The sequence below is a fragment of the Pholcus phalangioides genome, unplaced genomic scaffold, assembly GCF_987345545.1.
Source record: "Pholcus phalangioides strain wild (caught in Gottingen) unplaced genomic scaffold, Ppha-v1.0 ptg000007l_1, whole genome shotgun sequence".
Lineage (NCBI taxonomy): Eukaryota > Metazoa > Arthropoda > Arachnida > Araneae > Pholcidae > Pholcus > Pholcus phalangioides.
The window spans coordinates 13,821,113-13,847,071 of NW_028301600.1; the positions used below are offsets into that span (position 1 = coordinate 13,821,113).

At 37.4% G+C, this 25,959-nt stretch overlaps 1 protein-coding gene across 7 annotated transcripts in view; it reads right to left on the reverse strand.

Moving 5' to 3' along the window:
- The window catches only part of Nt5b (5' nucleotidase B), a 294,946-nt gene that overhangs the window by 73,696 nt on the left and 195,291 nt on the right, over positions 1–25,959 (reverse strand). For all 7 annotated transcript variants that reach the window (XM_089232682.1, XM_089232683.1, XM_089232686.1 and 4 more), the window contains one exon: positions 12,930–12,996. In XM_089232682.1, the coding sequence (XP_089088808.1) occupies positions 12,930–12,996 (67 nt within the window). The remainder of the gene's footprint in view (positions 1–12,929; positions 12,997–25,959) is intronic.

A 25,959-nucleotide genomic window follows, 5' to 3' on the forward strand; every position in this document is an offset into this window, starting at 1 on the left:
TCATTTAGACTCCCCCCTGAAGACCTCATATCAGTGGGCAAACAATGGGGCATCTACTTTATTCTATGTGCTAACACAGATATATAGGCCAGACAAAAAAGTCATTGGAAATACGTTTAAAAGAACATATCCGGTATGTAAAGGATGTGCAGAGAAGAACCACATGTGATCTTGATGGCACACAGGGCTTAATCTATGAAGAGAGACTTGATTATTTGAAAATGTTTACATTGAAAGAGTGCCAATGGGATATGATCAAAGTGTTTAACATTTTGAACACAGGATGGATAAAATGGACCATCATCAATCAACTGCTTCGACAAGGAAACCCTAATATTGATTGGTAAGGGACAATTCTAGGTGGTTGTATCGAAGGGAGGTTTCTCTATTAGGGTCATGAACTGTAACATGACTGACACATTTAAAAAGAAATATGATAAACATATTGGGACAAATCAGGAAGGTATTCATACTCAGATGTGCCAACCATAATTTTTTCTTGGGCAGTATACATATTTACATTTTATAATTATTGGTTTTTTATTGTTCTTATTGGGTTGCTGTATATTTGATATGGGTTTAGATATATATTCAACAAACATATTTTTATGGGCATTCTTTTTTCAGTTTGTTTCAGCCCAATTTGTCTGTTTTGGGCTTAGTATTTGTATAAGGAATCAGGGGGTCTATTACGCTCACGTCGTTATACAACGAAGTCGTTAGTGACGTCACGCCCTTAACGCAAATTCTCAACGAGCCTCATAACGCAAATTCTCAACGAGCCTCATAACGCAAATCTCAGCGACCATCGTCAAAAACTTGATTTTTCTCAGCAACCCGCGGTATGTCGTTATCTATTTTATGAAAAACTCCCTGGTCCGAGAGTTGCGCTAGCTCCGAAAGGGATGGACTAATCGGATAATTTTCTCCGCTGCTGATAATCATCATCGCTATCAACGAGTGCTGCAGCATGTGCGTTATTATTATTTTATTTATTTGTGCGCGTTAGTGTGTGTTGGTTGTCCCTAATTTTCTAAGCTGCATTTTTTTTTTTAATTCTTCCGGATTATCTTTATTTTCATCAAATATTTGAGAAAAAGGTAGGCTATGCACGCACATGATACTGGCACAGGGAAATTTTCTAAATTATTACGTTTAAAAAATGATTTTCTATTGAAGTTCAATGATGTTATGAATTTCCAAAACGACTATCAAAAATATCATCATCATATCTTACCATGTTTTTAACACATTTATCTACCGTCTTGATATTAAGTCAAAATCAAGAACAAGTAACCTTTTATTTACATCATTAATTAGAAAATTGGTTTCCTTGTTTCACACATGAAAATGAAGTGCCACCAAATTTACACTGTTGTTGACATCTTTTTTATACTCCGATCAGAAAATGCACTCAAGGATTAGAAAAAATTTATTTGTTGATTAATAAAATTTACTTTGATTTTTTTATAGTGTACTTAGAGTGTGCGCAGAGTATAGTGCGTGTGTGTAATGGTGTTTACTGCATTACACTTCTGTGTACTGCACAGAAAGTAGCAATACTTAATTGATATTACAAAATATCAATGTTATTAAACGAATTAAGAAGGGGAAAATCTGGAGACGTTTAAATATATATTGATGTCGATTTTGAACGAGATGTAAAAAAAATATTGAGCAAATTTCAAAATGTCTTGAAAACATCGCGATAGAGAGATTTACCAGTTAAATAATATTCTTATATTGAGATGAGTTTAAGATTAGAATAAAGACATTTCCATACAAGATTAAAAAATAATAATAACATTGTGTAGAGTGATTTATATTTGTACCGAGTATAATAATTTATAACGATTTACCACTATGAATAATTTTTTCCAATCAGTATGTGTACAGATAACATTTTAAACGATAATGCTGTCTCTGAATCATGTTACTAAATTAAGGAACGTAATTCAGAGAATTATTATTCATTATAATGAACTTGATAAATTAATAATGAATGAATAATTTCCAATTCTAACTAATTTGTCTCCGTTGCTCTCACAATCGAAAAATGTACGCGCGAGCGGCCATGTTTATTTCCGTAACGCGAACATAACGAGTGGTCTCCAGTTCTCGTTAGTCAACGTTTTACGTAGCGATGTCGATAACGAAAATCGCTAGCAACGATGTGAGAAAAATCAACCTTTAGCGATGATGACGTAAATCTATCCCACAATGCACCGCAAAACCCAAACACGTTTGAAACGCGGGCATAACGACATGAGCGTAATAGACCCCCTTGACTTCAGAAAATCTGTGATTGCCTCACATCGCTGGAATGAAAAAAAATATACATTTAATTTCCTGGAAGCTAGAATCATACAAAAAGTTGAATCACCTGCATATTTAGATTTCTATGAAGGAAGCTTCATTAAAACACAGTGAACATTTAGTCAATGATGGGAAATCCACACAGTAGCGATTTACAGAGGGGCTAAGTGGGTTATAGCCCAGGGTGGCAAATTCCGAGGGGCAGCAAAGTTTTGAGTATAAAAAGAGAGGAGAGAAAAACTTTTTTTTAAATTCACATTTCATAAAGGAGTGGAAATGACATGTCATTTTTATCGCAAATAATATATAATTAATATACCATTTTGCTTATTTTTATTTGTTTTTCCACACAGAATGCTGTTGAGAAGCAAAAGAATATATTATCTAACCTTCGTATTTGCATTGTTATTTGCCGCTTTCGCAAATAGTATTGCCACAAGTAAAGTTGGGAGGGCGAGTAAGTGTCCAGCGAAGTAAAGCACTCATTTTAGATTACTGAAGGTGTTTGAAAAGAAGACAGCCAATATCCCTTAAAGAAGGGGGGGGGGGGTAGTGTCTTCTTTGTAGGGCTATTGTTTAGAGCAGGCATCTTCAACCTCCTGTTGCTCCTTGAAGCACCCAGAGTGCTCGATGCTAATGTCAGATTTTGTGATACTTGATCAGCATCCTCATTGAATGCCTTGAAAAAGCCCATTTAAAGATTAAGATCATCCTGATTTCAGACATACGTATGTCAAACTTGCCATATAAAGGCCGCTTCTCACTATGACTGGGTCCAGACACAGAGTCAGATAATTGAGGTAAAAGATAATGAAAAGTCTTCCGAGTTTTTAGCCTTCAAATAGTATTGCTAACAGAAATTATAACACATATAAAGGTATTTTCTTTCGAAATTTAAATTTTTGAAAACAATACTTTTTGCAGTCTGGAGGGGGGGACAAGAGCCCGCATACGTCTCTGATCCCACCCAATATGTGTTAGGAGATAGGGGGGCAGAGATGAAAAAATTTTGCTGACAAGGGGTGGGGTCAGAGTTTCATTGACTTTTGCTGACGGGGGGAAGGGAATCAAGAATGGCTAAATATTTGCTGATGTAATACTTGAATGGCCCCAAAGACAGAACATTCTACAATGCTGGTTTTTTTTTTTTTAATACGAGGAGGAAAAATAATGAGGGATTTCCTGCTGTAGGATGAGTAGACAGGACAATAAAAAAGAATCTTCTGCAACAAAGATTCTCTTATTGGCGCCAGTCGGGGCTTTGGTTAAATTGCAATATAGCGATATGGCCAGAGTTGGTGTTTGGTGAAGTAGTCGGGGCTTCGGTGGAAGTCTTTGGGCTATGGTTAACAATCTGAAGGAACAGGCTAGAGGTAAACACAGATAGAAATAGTGTTAAGTGGCTATAAATCGAATGGATGAATTCGATTACAATACGATTTTTTAAAACTTGTTTTGGAACCAAAATGGAATGAAGCTGGTCAATCCAGAACAACATCCGTTTGCAGTCCCTAATTGAAATATAAAGAAATCATGGTACAGAATGGTAAGCGGAATCACTGAATTGTATATACAGTATTACAAAACTACATTTGGTTATAAAAGCAGGATTACCAACAAGAAAAGCGGAAAAAAGCTCTAAAAATAAGCAAATATCAAAAATGGCTATTCTGATGAGTTCGCACATTTTGTATTTTGTGAGAGTTTTTTTTAATGATAATTTATCGACAATCACCACAATTCAATCTTTGATAATTTGTAATACTTGTATTCAATAAGGCAAATAACACACATTTTTTTTATACGATACATCGATAAATTGAAAAAAGTTTGAACTAGAGCTAATTTAAGAAATTAAAGTAAGAAAAGGATATTTATTGCATTTTAGTTTTATCTTGGGTGCAAAGCTACATGAAGTTGACTCACATCCTGGTATTAACACAGGGACAACAATTAAATTGTGTTTTCTCTGCAATCTACTATATTGGGGAGAGGGGGAGGCTTCCGGCCCATGGACCCTATTTAAGTTTTCGCCTATGGTAATTTATAATATAAATACCGTGAGTCCTATTGGCTCTATAAAACACTTGATCATTTTTTGTGTCATTATATAATTAACATATATTTGGTGTAATGCAATATTTTTCGATGAATTAGGACTAAGAGGCAAAGGGTGCTAACCTGCTGTTTCAGAAAGTACCAAACTGACAGTAACTCTTACTGTCATTCAGCTACAGTAAACTCTTAATCGTGTTATTCCCTGTACGAGTACATCATTATTTTGGTAAACGTGAGGGGGGAGACTACAGGTCCCTCTCCCTTGGCAACTTAATTTTTACGCATACATATTTTAACATGAATATATACTGAGAATGCACTTGATGTTAATGACAAAAAAAATAGTAAAAATAATTTATAATCTAATTTTCGGTAGAGCTACTTACAATTGTGTATAAATAAAAGCTTCATATAACATTTTTCCATCTAATGCCCTCAAAACCCTTTATGTTAGCTCTTCTAGGGCTCTACGGAGGTCATGGTCCTCGTTGTTATATAGCAGGGGGCGTGCACAAACCTTTCAAGTTCACGGAAATATATGAAATAAAAAATATTTCATTTTTTAAGAGCTGTTCATGGTTTGCGCTCCCTCTACGGAGAACAGTGATCTTATATATTTTTTTTTATTATTATTTATTTTATATATATATATATATTTATTTATTTTGTAACTTCCCAATTTTAAGTTTTGTACGATCTGAAACTGACTGGAAGAGCTGCATGAGGAAATTCGATCTAATCTCATCCTGTTACCTATGAATAAGGGATCTTTTGATCAATAAATTGTTCATCTTGTAAAACGATATAAATGTGAAAAAATATGTGTGCCTATATAGTATCAGCGTGTATCAGAAGCCACTAGGGGCACTGCTATTTTGGATTTAGTTCTTACTAGTTCTGAGGATCTTGTTGAACATATTTTGGTGGGGAAGAGTTTTCTTCCAGTGATCATCATATCGTCAGATTTCACTGTAACTTTTCCTTGGGTAAGTTTGATAACAAAAGACTGGTTCCTTGTTTTCAGAGAACTTACTTTGATGTATTGAGAGGAAGGTTAGCGGAAGTTTTCAAAGACCGGTTGGAATCAGTAGTGGTGGTAAGTCAATGGGAAGAATTTAGTACGAAACTGTCCTCTGTTTTATCCGACGTCATACCCTTTGTTCAAAAAAACTGTGTTTGTAGATCGCACCCTCTATGGTTCACGGATAGCATGCGTAACCTTTATCTTACAGGCAGATAACATTGGCTCTGACAAAAAATCATTTTTTCGATACGTCAATAATGGATGTAAGGGGACAATTGGCCCCCTCTCGATTGGAGGGTCTAGGTTAGAGAGCAATGTAGACATATGTAGTGCTTTCAATTACTTTTTAGTGTCAGTTTTTAATGGAGATAATGATATTCAATATACGGGGGTTGCATGGGGTAATAAAATCCTCACTGATATTAAAGTGGAAGATGTGGAGGTCCTGAATCTTCTAAAAAATGTGCAAGCAAGGCACCAGGACCAGATGATATCTATCCCAGGGTCCTCAGGGAATGTGCTAATGAATTGTTGGGGACATTTGCACAGATATATAGGAGCAGTGTTGCTGCGGGTATCGTCCCAAGGGATTGGAAACTTGCTAATGTTGTTCCGATATTTAAAAAGGGTAGTAGAGAAGCTGTGTCCAATTATCGTCCAGTGAGTTTGACGAGCTCCCTCTCCAAAATTTTGGAAATTATCATCAAAAAGCAGTTTGTGAAGTGGATAGACGAGAATAATGTATTGTCGGATAATCAGCATGGGTTCAGGAAGGGAAAGTCATGTGTAACTAAACACCTTTGCTTCTATGATCACGTGACTAAGGCTTTGGGTAAGAGCAAAAATGTAGACGTTGTTTACCTTGATTTCCAGAAGGCATTCGATCGGGTCCAACATGGTAAATTCTTGAAGCGTTTACACGAGATTGGGATTGGGGGCAAGTTGCTGAATTGGATAGAATCATGGTTAAGAGAGATAGGTTGCAACGAGTTATGGTGAATGGGGAATTCTCTAGTTGGACCGACGTTACAAGTGCAGTTCCTCAAGGAAGTGTCCTTGGCCCCATACTTTTTTCACTTTTTATCGATAAACTCAATCATGGTATCGATCGGATTACTAGCAAATTCGCAGATGATGTGAAGCTAATGGCGGTAATCGGGAATCAATGCGATAGGGAGTTGCTCCAGAACAACTTGAACAGGATTGCAGAGTGGGAATAGATTGGTCTTGGGGGGTCTCATTTTTAAAAAGGTCTCGTCTCTCTCCTAAAGTAATTTTTCCACTTTTTCGAGGCTTTGTTCGTCCGGGACTGGAGTATGCTGTAAGGTTTTAGAGACCATACTTAGAGAGGGACATAGACTTGGTTGAACGGGTGCAGAGAATAGCTACGCGTGTCCTTATTGGCACACAGGGCTTGAGTTATGAAGAGAGACTTCATTTTTTGAATGTTTACATTGGATGAACGCAGGTGTGGGGAGATATGATCGATGTGTTCAAAATTTTCAACGGGATGGATAAGATGGATCATGAACTTTTAATACACCGCCAATCGACTGCTTTTACAAGGGGACACCAGTATCCATTGGTAAGGGACAATGCGAGGTTATGGTGTCGCAGGGAAATTTTCTCTAATAGGGTTGTTAATAAATGGAATACCTTACCCCAGAGGTAGTAAATTGTAACACAATTGGCACGTTTAAAAAGAAATATGATAAACATGTTGGGGTAAATCGAGAAGCTATCCATACGTAGAATAAGACAACTATAAATACATTATGGGCATTCTATAGTATTTTATCATGTGTATGTATTGTTTACAATTTTAGTTTTTAATTGGGTTGCTGTTTTTTTTGAAATATATGACATCCATATTTGTTATGGGGCATCTTTTTCTCAGCCACCTCGTCAGGTTTTTTGTCTGTGTTGGCGTTGTATTTGTATAGTAAATATGTGCATGTTCATCCCCCCTCCACATACCTTGATCGGGGTTTCTGAATTTTTTATTATTTATTTATTTGTTTTTTCCCAATTTTGTTAGCCCCCTCTTCATGCAAAAATGTTTTTGTATTAGATAGCTGTGTTTTGTCACTAATACGAATTATGTTATCGTTTCTGATTGATGCATTGTAATATTGTAATGAGCTTGAGCTCAAACAATAAATATTCAATTCAAGTTCGCGGGCCAGAGAAGGCAATACAGTTTTCCACTGGTGAGCAAGAAACTGGTGTAATTATTGCGTTGTGTGTATTGATAACTTTCTTTAGGAACCCCGTGACCAGCCACATTTGGCTTGAAGCCGGAGGTTAAGCACTCCCCATAATGTCAATCATTATGGATCATAGGCAGAGATTGACTTGGAAGACTGGGGGGGGGGCAAAGTCATTATTGCTGGGGGGGGCACGATGATGTCAGCTCATATATACATTAGATCAGTCGACTCCACCTCTGATGCTGGGGGAGGGGGCAATGCCCCCAGGCCCCCCCTCCCGTATCTCCGCCCATGTTATGGATTGGAATAGGATACGAATACAGGACAGAAAAGTAAAATTTCGGCACAACAATATACAGTACCTTTTTGTCGTTTGTTTATGATTTATTAGTAATGGCATGAGAGGGGTGGAGGGGGGATTAGAAAGGTTACACTGAAATGGGAGGGGGTGGCAAAATTTGTATAGCCCACAGGCGGCAAAAACATAAATATGGACCTGAATCCACACCCCCGATTCCTTCTCCAAGAAATTGATTTCTAATACGGAAGTATTTTAAAATATGTCACCAATTTATAGAACAATCAGAAAATTTCCTAAACAAAAATCATCATCATCACTGTCTATATCTTTTAATCTTCTGTAGGCACCCATGGTGATAAACAGCCCTATTTGGTCTTTTTCATCTTGGATCTTATTTAATTGAAGCACTTATTTAAGAACCCCATAAAAACCCCCAGGCAAAAAATTCGAAATTGAGTAATACTGGTTTCTTGTAGTTGATCGATAGATGATTCATTTGGTGCAGAAACCAAACTGAAAAAAAACCATTTTGTATACTCCTATTTTTGCATCCCTGAAATATTGGTTTAGTGCAGAAACCCCCACATGCGACATCACTTATGGGATTTCTGAGTTAAAAACTTGCAACAGTTAGCAGCACTGACATCATTGGCTGGTTTTATGGGACATAAAAAGGGTTAAACAGGTTGTTTGATTATTCTTTGTTTTGAAAATTTGTTTTGAGAGTTCTAATGACTATTTTTTGTTCTGTTTTCTATTTTTGTTCTGTTTTCTAAGTTTGAAAAAGTGTCTAGTGAATCGCAATAAGACATGGAAATTCTGAAGAAAAGGAGAAAAATTGTTGTTAATCCAAGCACTTACAAACGTAATATAGTACACAAATCACTAGTTTAAAACAAAGAATATGCCACTTGTAAAGGTTAGACAATCACTCAGAAAACTAGTGTTCCGCTAAGTGTTTTAAACTTGGCACCAAAGTTCTGAGCAAAATTTGAAGTAATTTCTACTCAATGTGTGGAAATCAAAAACATACAAGATTGGTTATCTTTGAAAAAGTAGTGGCCATGCTCATACAAGAAAACCAGCAACTCTGACGTAACATCAGAAAGGAGGATTCGAAAGGATAAAAGAATCTCATTTAAAATATCTACGTATGAACATTTTGTCTTAAGCCATGATTTTTCCTGGAAAAGTTAAAGCCTAGACGTTCATTAATGGCTTGACAACATCAACATTTATTTTGAGGAAGACCACTGGCTCTCTTGAACCACAAACTATGAAAGCCTACCCTGCCAGAAAAGTCCCAATCAACAAGACAAAAATTGATAATCTGCAAAACTTTGTTGAATATACCACAGACTATACTGAATCCTGCAACAGGATTTTGAGTTGGTAGACATCTGAGAAGTTAAAATAAGAGAAGATTCTGACAATACACAATAACAAATGAGATATTACATGACTATTTTATTTCCACAAAATATCTGTAACTCACCAAAAAAAAAAATTCAATGTTATTTTAAAAAGCCATCTTTCTTGATTTTTTATCCCTAGGTGAACACTTGTTAGTATCATAAAAATAATAAAAAAGGTATGTAAATTTATTTTATATCAGGAACCCTATAACTGCAGAGGCTCTAATAGTTTTTTACCTCTCTTCCCTTGAACCTTAATGAATATATCACATTTCCATTTTATGTATAAAACTGTCTATCACTTTCAGGAATTTTTCATGAAAAAAAATCTGCTTTTAGTCAAGTTGGAAGGTTTTTCTTGATTATCTCAAAATTTGAAATTCTACACTTATGGAGTTTCTGAAATAAGTGTTTATATTTTATCCTTTTGATAATGAAACCCACTGAGTTTTGAAACAATTGTAAGGTTTTATCTCATTTGATTTTAATTGGTCAAAGAATACTTTGTTTTTATATAGAAGGTATATATAGTCTATTCCATATATATTCACAACACAGTAAGAAAAAAAAAATCCATGTGATATCACAATCTGGAATTTTATCTAACCAAAACGATATTGGTGCCCCCTTGTAGGAACACTTGATGCCTATATTTCATGGTCCATCACATCATTTCCTTTAAAAAATTATGAATACCTCAATCATATCTCTCCCACACCTAGGGTCTTCTAAAGAAAACATATTTAACCCCTTTGCTTACAAGTGATTGGCAACCAATTTGGATTATCTCTATTTCACGAATTGGTGATTAATATGGTAACCTTGTTCCAATCTGACTGCACATCAAGAACAGAAGGAAAAAAAATGGAAGAGAAAAAAAAACATATAATGGATATATAATAGTATAATGGATGAGAGTAGGTACAAAGTAAATTTCTCTTTTCACCCTCACCCTACCTGTTCTTTTTTACTCTTATATGTATACACTAGAAAGATACATCATACGTGGAAAAAAACTACTATCAGGGTATCGAAAAAACAGAGGAAACAAAATATAGGGTTACAGCAAAGCTTTATGGTGATGAAGAGAAAGGAAAAAAAAACAGAGAACTTGTTTGAATTTATTCCACTGGTGTTTGAACACATTATTATGTCATTGATCGTAAAGTGGTTAAAAAAACAAGTTTCTCCATAGCTCAAGCTCTGTTTACTAACTGGTGCAGGGACATCATTTTCACTTTTTCCAGGGGAGGGGGGCAAAGAACATGTATACTCAATGTATGTATACATATATATTTGTAACCATTTTTAGTGTATTTTCAAAAGCCGGGGGCACCCCCTTCCCTTCCCCCCCCCCCCCCAAATGACAGGGCCTGAACTGGTGCCTTTTCCATACACTCCCTTAACTTATCCTTCTAAAGATATGTTCTCTAAAACCTCAAGAAGTATTATAGTCTAGAATGAAGTAAGTTATGGAAAAGTGGAAAGATAACTTTAGCAGAAAGCAAACACACTTTAAGTACGAAAAAACTGAGCATTCCTCGTTTTTTTACCACTGCAGAAGAATGTTCAGAGAACCTAATCAGTTCATTGACAATAATTTCCAAATTGGCAAAGCTAGACCAGTCTAGAGTAATTTTGTCATTCAGCTGATGGAATCTTGATTGTTAGAACCAAAGTGAGTAACCATTCACTTTTCGGTGCTGAAAATCATGAACCATTCATCTGTCAATGCTAAATCACATTCAAGTTGATGTAGAGCATAGTTTACCAACCTTTTTTGTCCCATCGCCCAATTCTTCAGAAATTGTTTTCTCCCATTGCTCCCCAATGCAGTCCAACCCATAGGATCTCATGTTATACCCGTAACTTCTACCGCCCCCCCCCCCTCCCCAGAACATTCCATCATTCTTCCCAAGGGCACAGTTGAATTTTCTTCCCTAAATTCCTCTTTGCATCAGCCAATTGATAAAAATCTTCACATACTTGGTAGAGATAGGACAAATATTTGGCTGCTATTTGGTATCCAGCCAATTCTGCCCTTTTTCCAAATATTCGACTTAGCCGAATATCTGTAAATCTGAGCACAGCAAATTAATTTTAAAAATTATATTAATTGGAGTTTTCAGCATAAATTAAAAATTTACTGATTATATTTTGTTGTGTGGTGTATACCTATTGATTGAAGTTTATGCATTAATACTTGAGAGTAAATAATGGTTCACATTTTCTTAATTAGATGTAAAATAAAACTGTAATAAGTGTTGAAAAAACAAATTGATTTTGTATAAGAATGATGATACACACCTAATGAACTTGACTTAAAAATATTTTGGCTAATGAAGAGTTTTTCTGCCTCTGCTAAGGAATACAAATTCAGCTAATGAACATTTTAAATGATATGAATGCACACACTATCATAAAATAGCTGTGTCTTGAGCTGAATTTTCGCACCAATCATCAAAATTAATGTCACCAGAGCCTGAATAACTCATATCCATCTTGGAATCTTTTTTCAGATGTACCTACGCTTCTCTTTCTGAAATACTTTGAACCATTTCATATGAAATGAAAAATTCAGCCAAAATAGAAAATGCATTGAAAGAAAAAAAAGGTACTGTGTTTTCAGAGCATGCGTTCTCTCAGTGTGAGACTCATCAAGCGGAACAGTGTGAGAGATTATATTTTCCATCTGCATGTGTCAGATCCAGAAATGACCTGACCAAATCACAAATGGATGGGGACACTTACGAACTCAACTTGTCAATACAAGCTTTAGTAAACTAAAGCTGGTGTTGGTTGTGTTACATGCTGGAAAATAAAAAGATCAGTATCTATCATCTTCCTGTATAATCTCATTTATACAATTTTGCAGTATTCATTTTAGCCTTCAATCAGTTTGTTTTTTTACAGCATCCCTTGGTGTTTTGAAAAACTTATCTTCAAATTTTGGGCAAAAGCTGGAACAAATCAAACAATTTTCTATAGAAAGCTATGGGAAATCATGTTTTAGCTAACGAACATGATTCTGGAATGAATCATCTTCTTTAGTCTAGGTATCACTGATATTTAAATACTGTATAACATCGTTAAATTTGATTGTCAGTATCTTGGCGATAAAAATCTTTCACAATTACCAGATTTAACATTTATTTAAATAATAAATTGTTTAATTAAAATTCAATTTCAATCATTGGAGATTGACATTTTTAATTGAAAATAAAATAATTGGCAATCTTATTTATAATTATAATGAGTTTTATGGAAATTATATTTGGCCACTGAATATTCAATATTCTGCCAAAGCATTAGCCGAATATTCGGTAGTCGATCAAATCACTTTTGTCCCATCCCTAATACTGAGATCTACTGAATTAAAATATATACGAACAGTTTAAGTACATGTATCAGCATACTATAAAGTAAAAACAGTACACAACTGGCAAAATTCAAAATATAATTCCGAACCAGCAGGTTAAAACATTTAATTGTGAACAATTTTGTATAGAAGGCATAGCATGATGTGAATTAATGTAATTTATACCTAATAATAAAATATCTTCAAGTTATGTTTGTATGATACGATAATAGAAAATTTTTCTTACCACCAGAATAGACTTGCCCAGGTGTAAGGGGTCCAACATGAATTCCTATTTTCAGACTGCCAGTTTTCTACAGAGGCAAAACAGATTAATTCACATTTTTAGAAGATTGTGGAAATTACAGGTAATCTTACTTGCTGTGCACTCTGGTTTTTTCCACACAACAAGCACAATATAGCCTGTCTCTAAAGTATACAGACTACCATTTTTCTTAAATAACAAATCAAACATTTCCCATTTTGGTCTCAAATTTTTTATGCATGAATCTCATGCCAGTAGAGTCATTGCACAATAGTTGATCAGATTTTCACTCAAGAATTAAATTAATGAAAATTAAAAACGTGAAAACAGCCTGTCTCAAAAGTGTATAGACATTACTTGAAAAGACTTGCAAAGCAAGAGATTGCAAATTTGCATGTTTCAACATGGCAGTTATTATGTAATAATAACATTTAAAGCTTGAAATGCAACTAGTTAATCATAAAACTAGAAAGTAGTTTTGATGATGTCTGATATCGTTCATTATACCATGACAGATGTGGATGAAATCTGGCTTTGAAAGCCTGAAGATATCACTGTCAAAGATATTGCTAAGGTAAATGGGTACAGCAAATTAGGTACACTGGTGTAAGAAATTAAGAGAATTTGCAGACTTGGTCGGTTATCTCTAAAACTACTGTACCGATTTTAATGAAATTTGATATGTACATACATTGATACAATACAAAACAAATAACCATTCAATAATTGTAATACACACGCATGATCGAGCGTAACACTTGTCTGAGTCTGAAGGTATGAAACAGCGGTTGTAGAATAAACAAAAAAATGGGTTAATAGGGGGTATGGTTCCCTCTTACAGATATACAGACAGACAGACATGACTGCCCAGAGAGACCATCTTGGGATGGTTTACAGATATACAGGTCTCGCAGCGTGATTTCATACTCGAAATAAGGCAGTTTATCATTTCCTGTGGCAATTGGTCCCACTCGTTCAGCAACGCTGTTTTCATTCCCTGGATGGTTCCCGGAGGGAGGTTGCGAGTTGCAATTGCCCTTCCCAGAGCGTCCCAGATAGGCTCTATAGCAGTGGTTCTCAACCTGGGGCCATATGGCCCCCTTGTGGTCCTGGGCTGTTCTAAGGGGGCCACGGGAGAAAATCAGAAGTAACGTGATCCACGACAGGTGGTGAAGGGAGTCATAGAGAGCGGCGAAGAGAAAAGCTCTAAAAATGAAACATGGTTGAAAAATATTACTACTTTCAGAATCCATCAGATCCGTCCATAGAACCAGGGGCATCTTAACCCTTGAGTCTATGTGGGCTTGACCCGGGTCTTCATGTCTATAATAGAGGGATGGGAATCTGGTACTATGATTTTCATATGTAAGCTGTTATTTCCAGCTAAGTATGGAGGGCCGCCAGAGCAACGGTTGATGTGTTGGGCGGGTCGAGTTATCGTGTAGGTTCGTTGGATCATCCCGTATTTTACGCACACCATTTTTTACCATATAATTTGACTCCTGGAACTCACTCTTGGATGAGAAGGGGGGCCTGGATAGGACAGGGGGGCGCATGAGAAAAAAATGTGATCCATAGGGGGGGGGGGCCATGAGCTGAAAAAGGTTAAGAAACACTGCTCTATAGGGGTAAGGTTTGGAGATCTGGCTGGCCAATCCATCCGGCAAATATCCTCACTCTCTAAAACATCGTCAAGCAGAAGAGCTCTATGTGGCCTCGCGTTATCGTCCATTAAAATGAACTCAGGGCCAACTGCACCCCTGAAAAGGCAAACATAGGGCTCAAAGACCTCATCCCTATACCTCACACCAGTCACAGTGCCTCTTTAAAAGACATGGAGAGGTGTGCGGCCATACAACATGATGCCTGCCCAGACCATTAAACCTCCTCCGCCATAATGGTCGATTTTGCGGACATTGGAGAGTAGGTAGCGGGTCCCTGATTCTCTCCATATGAACGTACGGCGAGACTCTGTGCTTAGGCTGAACCGGGACTCATCAGTGAAGAGAACGGTCGCCCATTGATCCATACTCCAATCTCTATGCTCTCTGCACCATGATAAACGGATTCTCCTGTCTGTAGAAGTGAGCGGGACGCAAACAGCAGGTCTTCTTGCAAACAACCCTCTCTCGTGAAGTGTTTTGGAAAGAGTCAGCGGCGCGTATCACCCTTGATACACGGGTTCCTGTGGCTGCATACAAGTCACGAGAGAGCTGAGAAGCTGTAGCACTCCTGTTACGCCTCGCTATAATCGACAAATGGCGATCTTCTCTGGCTGTCATGGCTCTTGGAAGACCTTGCCCAGGCTTTCTCTCGATGGATCCGGTATCCTGGAACTGTTTCCATAAGTTACACACGACGCTGGGCGTTGAATTGAACTCTCTAGAAATTTGGACTTGAGATTGGCCTGCTTCTAGCCTCCCCACAATTCGCCATCTCATTCCATCATCTATACGTTGGCGGTTACTCATTTTTACTGTTACAATTTGAAATTAACTGATTGTTGCAAAATAACACCAAGAAATTTGCCGAGGTGTGCTAGAGAACGAAATGTGTCTTAACTTACGCGCGCTTATAAAGCCTGTTTCTCTACTGGCTCCGCCTACACACACGTGTACGCTTACGTATTTGACGTACAAGATTTGCATTTTTGTCTAGAAGCAGTGGTTTTACATTCATTTCAGTTCTTTCATGAAATTCGATAAAATATGCAAATTCTTTTAATTTATTTCACCAGTGTATATAGTTAAGTTATACCAGTATGTATAAGTTATTATCTAAAAGTGGTAGCGTAGAAGTGAGATTGCAAGTTAAGGTAGATTGAAAATAACAAACAACTCAGATGGATAGAGAATTTGCATTTATTATCTAACCAAGAATTGTCTGTGAGGCAAATTTCACAAAGTTCATCAATTCCTGTATCAAAAGGCACTGTTCATCACCTCCTGCAGTGCAACGACTGGAATGTATTTTGAAACATGCAATGTAGGCCTTTCCTGAAGAACACCACAAAGATGATCAATTGGCTCAGTTCAGAAAGACAAGAATTGGAGAGATGAATGATTCAATGAAGTCTTTAGGGCAAAAAAAGTTCAATCTAGATTTACCTGATGGCTGAGCTTATTAGTGGCATGACTTCAGACACAAATCTCATACTTTCTACAACCGAGGAGCGTTTGGATTCAATAGAGAATGACTGGTACTGGTTTTCTCTATGGTCTACAGAAGTCTGAAGACTATCACAACATTCTTGGAACCCCTCTACTTCCAGTTGGTAGCATGATGGGGGTGGGGGTCATTGTTGTTTGTTTCAACAGATTAATGGCCCCATTCACATATCTACATCCATCTGTGTGTAGCATACTGTTAACAAGGTACGTGAGTTAGAATGGCCAGCCACGAGCCCACACTTTAACCCAATAGAAAATCTTTGGGGTTTACTATCATGTCATATTTATACTCATAGTTGCAATTTTTCAAATATCAGTGCATTTAAACAGTAAATTCAGAAAAGTTGGTTTTCTATGGATCCTGTTCTTATAAGACCAGGTGAGGCCAAGTTTCCACCTGTAGGTCTGATGTGGCAAATGATTTCTCAGCATGCCTGATGAAATATTTGAAACAGTTTGTGCCAATGGCACAACTGTTAAACTTTAAATATTTGAATATACTGATGTCTATAATAAGACACTCTGTGCTTCATTTTTAAATTTTCATTAATTTAGTTCTTGACCAAAATTCTGTTCAACTGTTGTGCAATTACTTTACTGACACGATATGCATATATAAAAAATTTGAGATTGAAATGTGAAACGTTTGAGTTGTTATTTATGAAAAACAATTGCCCATATACATTTGAGAAAGGCTAACAAAACAAAATGAACTAAGGATAATGAAATTATATGCAAATTATTTTGATCTACAAAAAGAGATATCATAATGTCAAATGAAGTGCTGAAAGTTTTTATAATTAGTATGCAAATAATACTTGAACATGATGCTCCATAAGTTTAAAGTATCCAATTAACTCTTTGTTCTGCGGTAATAATTTCATCATCTCCACTTAAAAAAAGTCTCTTGACAGAGAGCAATCAGGCTTACAATATTCAAAATCCATGCATAATACAAACAGCAAAAAATAATGTGCCACATTATTGCTTTTGAATTCAGAAGACAGATGTAGGCACTTTTTGAACACATAACACAAGTATTTTTCAGAAACAAACTTCATGTTAGATACAAGGTACATTTGGACATGCACCAGTTCATTAGATTTTCCTTACAGGAAAGTTTATAAGGTGCATGCGCAGTTCAGTATAGTAATAGAAATAAATTATCTTTTGGGTGAGACAATATATTAGGGAAACATCGTATGTTAACCCAAAACAACTGCTAGACGCGTTTCCCAACTGTATGAAGTAGTCTTCAGTAATCAAGAAAAATAGAAAGATAGCAAAAAGGCAAATACTCCATACAGCAGAACCTGCTGTTCAAGACAAAGAGTTGAAATGAAATGACCGGCAACATAAGAGGAAAAAAGACAAACAGTGGAGCCAATCATAGATGAGAACGTGATAGTGATGGAGAAAAAAATTATTGTAGAAACTTTTGCCAGATTTTTGGGAAAAGTGGTGTGCTAGTTAATACATTGACCAGTTGGTTTGAGCTTTTGTAGATGTGGAATGATTCGTAGAAGTCTAAGTCAAACAGTGAGGGGCATTTTTCTATAATTTTGGCTGATGAAAAGTCAAATTTATGGTCAAAGGACCAGCAATCTTGGGCTATGGACGAGACTATTTTTCTGGCCACTGAAGAAGGAACTTCATACAATTCTAAAAGGCGTGTAGCTGTTGTTCTCTTCTTATTTTGGGTTAAAATACGCTGTTTCCCTAGCATATTAGTAGTAATAGTCTGTGCCAAATTTTCACCTGCGTGACAAATGTTTCTTTCAAGTGATTGAAATTGGTCATATTAAAGAGAATATGGCCATCAGTGATCAATTACCCCCATTTCCTTTGATATCACTATCCATCCCATAGGCCAAAATGAATCAAACTATACTAAATTATTATTATAGATTGGCTATTTTATTTATGTAAAAAAACCAAAAAAGCAAGGTTACGACAAATAAGACACCCTGTGCTTATTGCTTCCTTTTACAATCAAGAGCTGGGAGTTGGTGGGGACAATGAAAAACATTTTATATCCAAATAAACAATTTATGAAGGTTTATTTTCAAATGAAGTCAATTTTTTCCCATAACTAAGTTGAGTATTGTCAAGTTGTATTTCTATCTAATAAAATTCTAGGTTTTTTGCAAATACACTGTAAAAATTTTATTTTATTATGCTTGTTTATAAATGGGATTAAGATGCTTCATTACCTCCTCTCTGATTGAAAATTTATCAAAGATGTGAAATTCTTTCAACATTTCTTATGTGGGCAAATATAAGCCATAATGATGAAAGAATATTTTTCTTTCTTAACCATTTACATCCTGATGGTACTTGAAAGTACAACTTTAATTAAACGTTAACAGGGCCGCAACTAGATACTTTGTCACCTGGGACAAGCCAGAATTTTGGTGCCCCTTCCATGTAGAGGAAGCAGTTAAAGGATGAATTCAGAGCCCCTCCTGGTTCGGTGCCCGGGGCACCAGACCCACCTGTTTCCCCCAGTTGCGGCCCTGAACTTTTATATCTTCGTAACATGACAACTTTTACTGATGGCATCTACAAAGACACGATAAGTGTAGTTTTGACAGCAGGCAGTGGATAGCAGCTAAAAACAGAAATTCTTCTACTTTTTGCTGTGGACATTTTATCTTTGCCATGTAGCATTAGAAAGAAGTTTTACAGTATAATTGATTTGCGTGTTGTTTATTTGAGGGAATTTCAGTGACTAATTACCAGTTTATATATATATATTGGTGCTATTATTTTTTATTTTCTTCTATATTGTACAGGTAAGCATTCCCTACATTTATTTCAAAATTACTATTTTATTTTCTATCTTAAGATCAAAAATGTATTCCGGTACTGTAAAGTACCGTCGGGTAATGAGAGTAATTTTTTCCCTTGTAATAAACATTACTTTAACATGGAAAACAAAATAATGGGGATGATTTTTATTGAGGCAACTACATTGAGCCGTCGAGATCGAGATAGGATGAAAAAAGATGTTGTAGCACCTATGATATTCATCAATTGGCGGAGTAGACAAGGCAGATATGCTGCACTCACTGTATGACAGGGACAGAAAGTCAAAGAAATGGTGGCACAGACAACAGTCTGTGCCACCATTTCTTCATGAAGTTTGAAATGCCATATCATTTATAAATAAATACATAAATACATGGCGAAATTTCACTATTGAAGTTTTGAAGAAACCTGGCAACAGAACTAATAACCTAGTAAGAGAAAGAAGAGTAACTTTTCTGTACCCAAAGACATGGGGAAACAGAATCTGGGAGCTCATTGGCCTACATTTGTTCAGCAGAGCGGAAGATGTGAGATGTGCTCCATTTGAAACAGTCCAAACCTCACTGAAAATGTTCATTTTGCAATGTATTTCTACATTCTGTTGTAATAAACAAAAGAATTGTTTTCAGAAGTATCATCTCGAGTAGTGCAAATAGTGTAAATAAAAACGTGTGTTTGAATATTTTCCCCCTACATATTATCCATATTCCTGTTGCTACTTCTAAGTACCAGCTGCATAATAATCACTAAAACACTGTAAAAAGTATTTTACTCTTTTTTCCTAGGGTTATTCTGCACCAAAACTTATCTAATGATTCAAAAATAAAATTAAAAAGTTACTAGTAAATTAGTTCAGGATGTAAAGGGTTAATGAAGTAATACTGTATTGCAACTGTATAGAGGATAAGACTCCATGCCCAAACACACTTATATCATTCTTCCTATTTGTCTCCTCATATCAGTAGATGGGCTCTGGCCATTGGTGCTGGAACCTAAAGGCTATATATCCCAGGAGGGACAGAGCCTGGGTCGTGTCTGGTCTGTAAGAACCTAAAGGCTGATGCCATTCGAGCCTTTCCCCAATAAATTTTGTAAGGGGCCTGAGCCCCCCCAATAATTTGTGACAAAACAATGCAATACATCTTCCCTCTCCTGCATACACACTTGAGTCCCGTATATACGGGACAGCATGAAACTTTCAGCACCCCTATGTTTTTTCATGTTGGCACCTCTGGTTCTAGCATTTCATATCATAGGCATACACAGGAGCAGATCTAGAGCTCACTGTTGGGAGGGGTGGTTTCATAAATCACTTAAAAGATTAGTCTCAGCATGGTGTGACCATGTCTTGGCATTGTGTCTCGTATTTTCCATGAGTCTCGTTTTTTTTTCTCTCCATCCCCACTTTTTTTAAAAATGTCCCGGTTTTATCAATTTTTTAGCCAAAGTGTTGTTTAATTTGTTGTTGCAATATTATCATATAGAATTTCTGAAAATGTCATGAATTATTGCATTTCGCTTGTTGGGGTGATCCCCCCCATACATCTGTCCCTGAGCATACAAGCAAAAGTCACGAAGTCTATAGGAAACCTTTAAATGGACTACTGCAATTGATTAGAAATTCCTATCAATTATTTATTAACAGTTATGAACCACAAACCAGTTATCTAAACATCAGTATACCTACTGTAGAAGTTAGAAATCTTTCAAATATTTTTTAATATTGACAAAATATCATAACTGGACTTATTGGCGCTTATGGAGAAAAAGATGTCCTCTGCTTTGTTAATACAATATATAGAGACAACTGGTTGTGTGAAGGGATATTGATGTTAAGACCACCTTCCAGCATATATGTACACTCCAAAGAGGGAATATTATTATTTTTTTCATAGCTTAGTTGCAGAGCACTGATCTAGCATACGAGAGACTGGAGTTGGAGTCTCCATGAGGGCAGAGATGAATTTTCTTTTCTTAAATACAAATACAAAATGCCCAACGAGGTGGCTGGAAAAAGATGGCCTCAAAAATGTGGTTGTCGAACACCATATCATCATCATACATCAATATCTCTTCATACAGTCAGTTTTACATATATATTGATGTTTGCTTGAAAGACAACGATATGCCACATACGCCATTTTTGGAGACCATACTTACAGAGGGACATTGACTTGGTCGAGAGGATGCAGAGAAGAGCCATACCTGCTCTTGATAGCATAGCAGACGGGACTTAAGCTATGAAGAGAGACTTGATTTTTTTTCAAAATGTTTACATTAGAAGAGCGCAGGTGTTGGGGGTTATGATTGAAGTGTTTAAAATTTTCAACGGGATGGATAAAATGGACCACGAGTTATTAATACATCAATCAACTGCTTAGACAAGAGAACACCATTATTGATTGTTAAGGGATAATTCTAGGTTGTGGTGTTGCAGGGAGTTTTTCTCTAATAGGGTTGTGAATAAATGGAATAGTTTACCTCTGGGGGTCATGAATTCTAACACAATTGACACATTTAAAAAGAAATATGATAATATGTTGGGGTAAATTGAGAAGCTATCCATACTTAAAAAAAAAATATATATATATATATATTTTTTTTTTAACACCAAACATGGCCCCCGCTCTGTCCCTTGCGGGATATAAGCGGATTACCTTGCGGCTGGGCCATGCTGGAAGAACTCTCCTGACATCCGGGCCCGGCGAACATCCCCCGACTCGCAAGCCGCCGGGACCCCACTCCATCCCAAGCAGCCACACTCCGGGAAGCTCCCGGAAACCTCCGATGGTCAAGAAGGAGTACAGGTGGACCGCCCGCCAGATCTCCGACCCAGCAAAAACATTCCGAGGCACTCGGCTCCCCCAGTCCACGAGGGAACACCCCCGTCCGCCACTCATCGCCCAAAGGAGCAACAGAACGGAACCAAACGTCCGTCCCCCTCCGGCAGCCCACGCCCGTCCATGCCAACACCGCACTCCGTCCCCACCAATCCATCCGCAGATGGACCCTTGGGATCTCGGTTCCCAATCACTCGCTTCAGCTTCTTTGCCACCTGAAAGAAAACATGCATACATGGCACATGGAAGCACTGAACAAAAATGACAGCAAGTGCTTAACATCAAGTGGAAATTGTCAGGAAAGAACATGACAAACATCGCAGTTCTGTTAAATGAGCGGGACAGAAGAGAAAAAATATATATATATATATATATATATATATATATATATATATATATATACAGTGATATGGTGAAAAATATTCCCATGAAACATCACAGTCCATCCGATGAATATCCAGGATTACAGAGCAGTGGGAATTCGAGAGACTAGACACAAAATAGTCTCACAAAACATCACAGTCCAAAATGCATTCCAGAACAAAACCAGCGTTGTGGTAATTCATGGTTCACTACAGTAGATCGTAGAGCTTACAAATATATATATGGATACATGTGAGTAAATGCAAATACATAGAAAAGATTACAAGAAAAGATACATAGATACATACAAACATACATAGAAAAGATACATGAATATGTGAAAAAGTATAAGAAAGGCAACGGAAATCTGAAGAACATCATTGTTCTAATTTCACTAAGAGTTGACAATGGGAATTCATGTGAAACCTCGTTGTTCGATGAAAGAATGAAAAGTTTATGGTTCGTAATCTGAGTCTGAGCAAGAATCACCTACATCATGACCCTCTACAATACCAGTCACTGGTCTAGGATGGATGAAAGAGTCTTGATTATTTTCAAGTTGATTGATGAGCATTTTAATTTGATCGTGGAGACCAGAGGTATTAAGCACTGAAGTCATCCACGATTGAACATCATTTGCCTGGACCCGGATGTGTAGATTCGCGGTCAAAGGGCAAGTGGTCGCGTAATGGTACGATGTGCCCTCCTCCCCGCATTTGCACTTTTCTGTTCTCTTGTGGAACCTGGCAAGGTAGGCGGGAAATGGACCGTGTTCGGAAAAGAAGAGGATCATTTCCCTAGTCCATTTCCTAAGCTTGCAGTTAACGGTGGGGAGCAGAGCGAAAATTTTGCGACCAGTCTTTCTCTCGTTAGACCATCGATGCTGCCATTTGGTCATCATTTCTTCATGAAGAATGTTGGTTGCCCATGACACGGGGAGAAATATCGTGAAATCTGGTGAAGCTCTGGTCGTCGCTGATTTGGCCAGTTGATCGGCCCGTTCATTACCATATGTGCCCTCATGGGCTTTCACCCAAGCAATTTTAATATGTGGATTGTCACATAGAACTTCACGGATTTGTCGGGCCGTACGATGTTGAGATAATGGGTCTTTGATGGCAAATATGGATGACAGAGAGTCAGTGTATATATTCACTGGTTTTTTACATTCTAGAGCCTTTTGGACGGCCATATGAATTGCAAAAAGCTCCGATTGGAACACAGTATTTGAGTCATTTAATTTACATGACCATTTGTAGATTTCCATACCTCCTTTAAGTATGATGAAGGCTGCAGCCACGCCGTTTTCTGATTTTGAACCGTCCGTGAAGATGTTAAGGTCGGTATTCTCCTGCCCTATTTTTGCAGGTGCAGTGGAGATCTGTTCTTCTTGTGGATAATCCGCTGGGTGATGAGTCCAACCTGTTGTCTTGGTCTGGAGCTGGGAAGAACTGATGTTGGTGCCATCCTGAAGCTCGATATTTTGTTTGTTTCTGAGTAGTAGACCCTTTTTAGCTTCAAAACCAAGCGCAGTGGGGGTAAGCCGGCTAGAACCTGTAATGCATTTGTGGGTGAGGTGGAGTATGCTTTCAGAATATATAATAGGCAACCTCTCTGGATGGAATCAAGTCTTCTACCTTGCTCCTCCGTAAGTTTACCTCCCCATGCAGTGGCACCATATGCTATTATCCGCTGTGCAACAGTTAAATATAATATTCTGCGCATTCTAACACTGATGCCCCAGTTCTTGCCAGTGGAGCACCAGAATCGAGGGAGAAGTGCATTGATCCTTAATGAGATTTTCGATATGTGTTCGTACCAATTACATTTGTCATCAAAAACGACTCCAAGAATCTTGATGTTTGAACTTCTCTTGATGAATTGTTCGCCAAGTCTAATGGACGGAGGTCGTTTCGGGGAGATCCACATGAATCTAGTTTTCTCCATTGCCATCTCCAGCTTATGTTCCCCAAGCCAATGATTTATTGTGTTGAGGATCGAGGATGCTAAGTTACCCGTCCTTTCCACTGTCGGTCCCGAGACCATAACTGTGATGTCGTCAGCGTAGGCCTGGACCCGAACATTATTAGGCCAGGAGATGGAAAGAATGTCATTTATAAACAGATTCCAAAGAAGGGGACCTGAGCAAGAGCCCTGAGGACATCCCCTTGTCATCTTATGGCGAACCGGTCCTTGAGAAGTGTTCATTTGGACCATCCTTTCTTGTAGAAGGCTGAAAAGAAATCTAGCAAGATTTGAAGGGATTGGCAAGTTCATTAATTTAGAAACAAGAATATCGTGATTGATGTTGTCGAATGCACCCTGGATGTCAATTGTGATAATTATGTTTTTTCTTTTTCTGTCTCTGTATTTTGTTGGTGATTGCCAGTAGCGCATGTTCAGCAGATTTCCCGTGGCGAAAACCATACTGTAGAGGGCTGAAAACATCGTGTTTATCCAGAAAGTAGGAGACTCTTTGGCATACGACTTTCTCCAACAGCTTTCCAAAAGTGGACAGAAGGTGGATTGGTCTGAAGGATTTGGTTTTCGTAGGGTCTCTATCCTTTTCAAAAAGAATAAGACGTTACTTATTTTGAAATGAAGAGGAAAGTGGCCGAGATCCAGGCATTTATTGAAGAGAGAAAGAAAGACATCAGGAAATTTTTTCAGGAGTGCTTGCATGACCACATTGTTGATGGCATCAATTCCTGGGGCCTTTTTCTTATTTAGATGCGAGGCGATATGCCACAATTCCGAAAATTTGATCTTTTTGTTGTCTGGGCATAGAGATGATGACGCGGCGCAGACCTGTACAGGAGAAGAATCAGAATTTGATGGGAAGAATTCTTCGAGTTGGCGCTTGGCTTGTTCCTTGACTGAAATGTTTCCTTCAATATTTTTCTGGAAGAAAATTTGGGGTGAGAGTGACGACTGTTTAACTGTTGCTTTGTAAAAAGTGCCATATGGGTCTGTGGCTGCGCTACAAATTTCCCTCCACGATTTCCGCTTTGTTTGACGGATAAGTCGAGAATAAAGTTGCGCCTTAGACTTCAAACAGGCCGGTAACGTTTTTTCAGAGCTCCGTGCCACGAGAAACTTCAAGTCTGGTAGCCGACCCCAAATGTTGTAGGCTCGGTAGCCTTACCCGAGTGGCCAGCGCAACGGCCGTAGGGAATACTGTTGTGTAATTTCATCAAATTTCTTCTTTCTGTTTTTGTGTTTTGGAACGCTATCATATTCGTGACGTTGTGAATTTTTTTTTTTTTTTTTTTCAAGAGGAGGGCACCCAGGATAGTCCCAACTCTTGTGTGTCTCCTGTTCTAATCTTGTGATCAGCCGGCTTCAGGATGTATTTTTTAATTAATTGTTTGAGAAGTGTAGTGTTTCTGTGTATTCATTTTGGATTTTTGCGGGAGCCGTAATTTGTAAGTACTTTGACATTCGACATTATATAACTTTTTAATTTGCGTGACAACCCTTCAATTGTTTGTGATGGAACTGTCGGCCGATCCTTATTGAACAGTTTTAAACTTTTGTGGATCAAATCGGTTCATAAATGTGAAAGTTATTAAGGTTCTACCAAGGCATACTCTCTGTGGCCACCTTAGTATTGATTAAGGCAGAAAACTTTGAACAATTAAATTTATTCCTTCTGCTTGAATTTTATAATTTTTAATGCATATATATGTTTTGGCCGAATATTTAAAATGGTCATATGTCTGAGTCACGTTCGGTTCCCGAGATAATAGCTTGATTAGCTTAAAACTGCAAAACCAATTAGTGGTAATGACATGTTTTCTAATGAACATTTGGTGAACTTGTTTACAT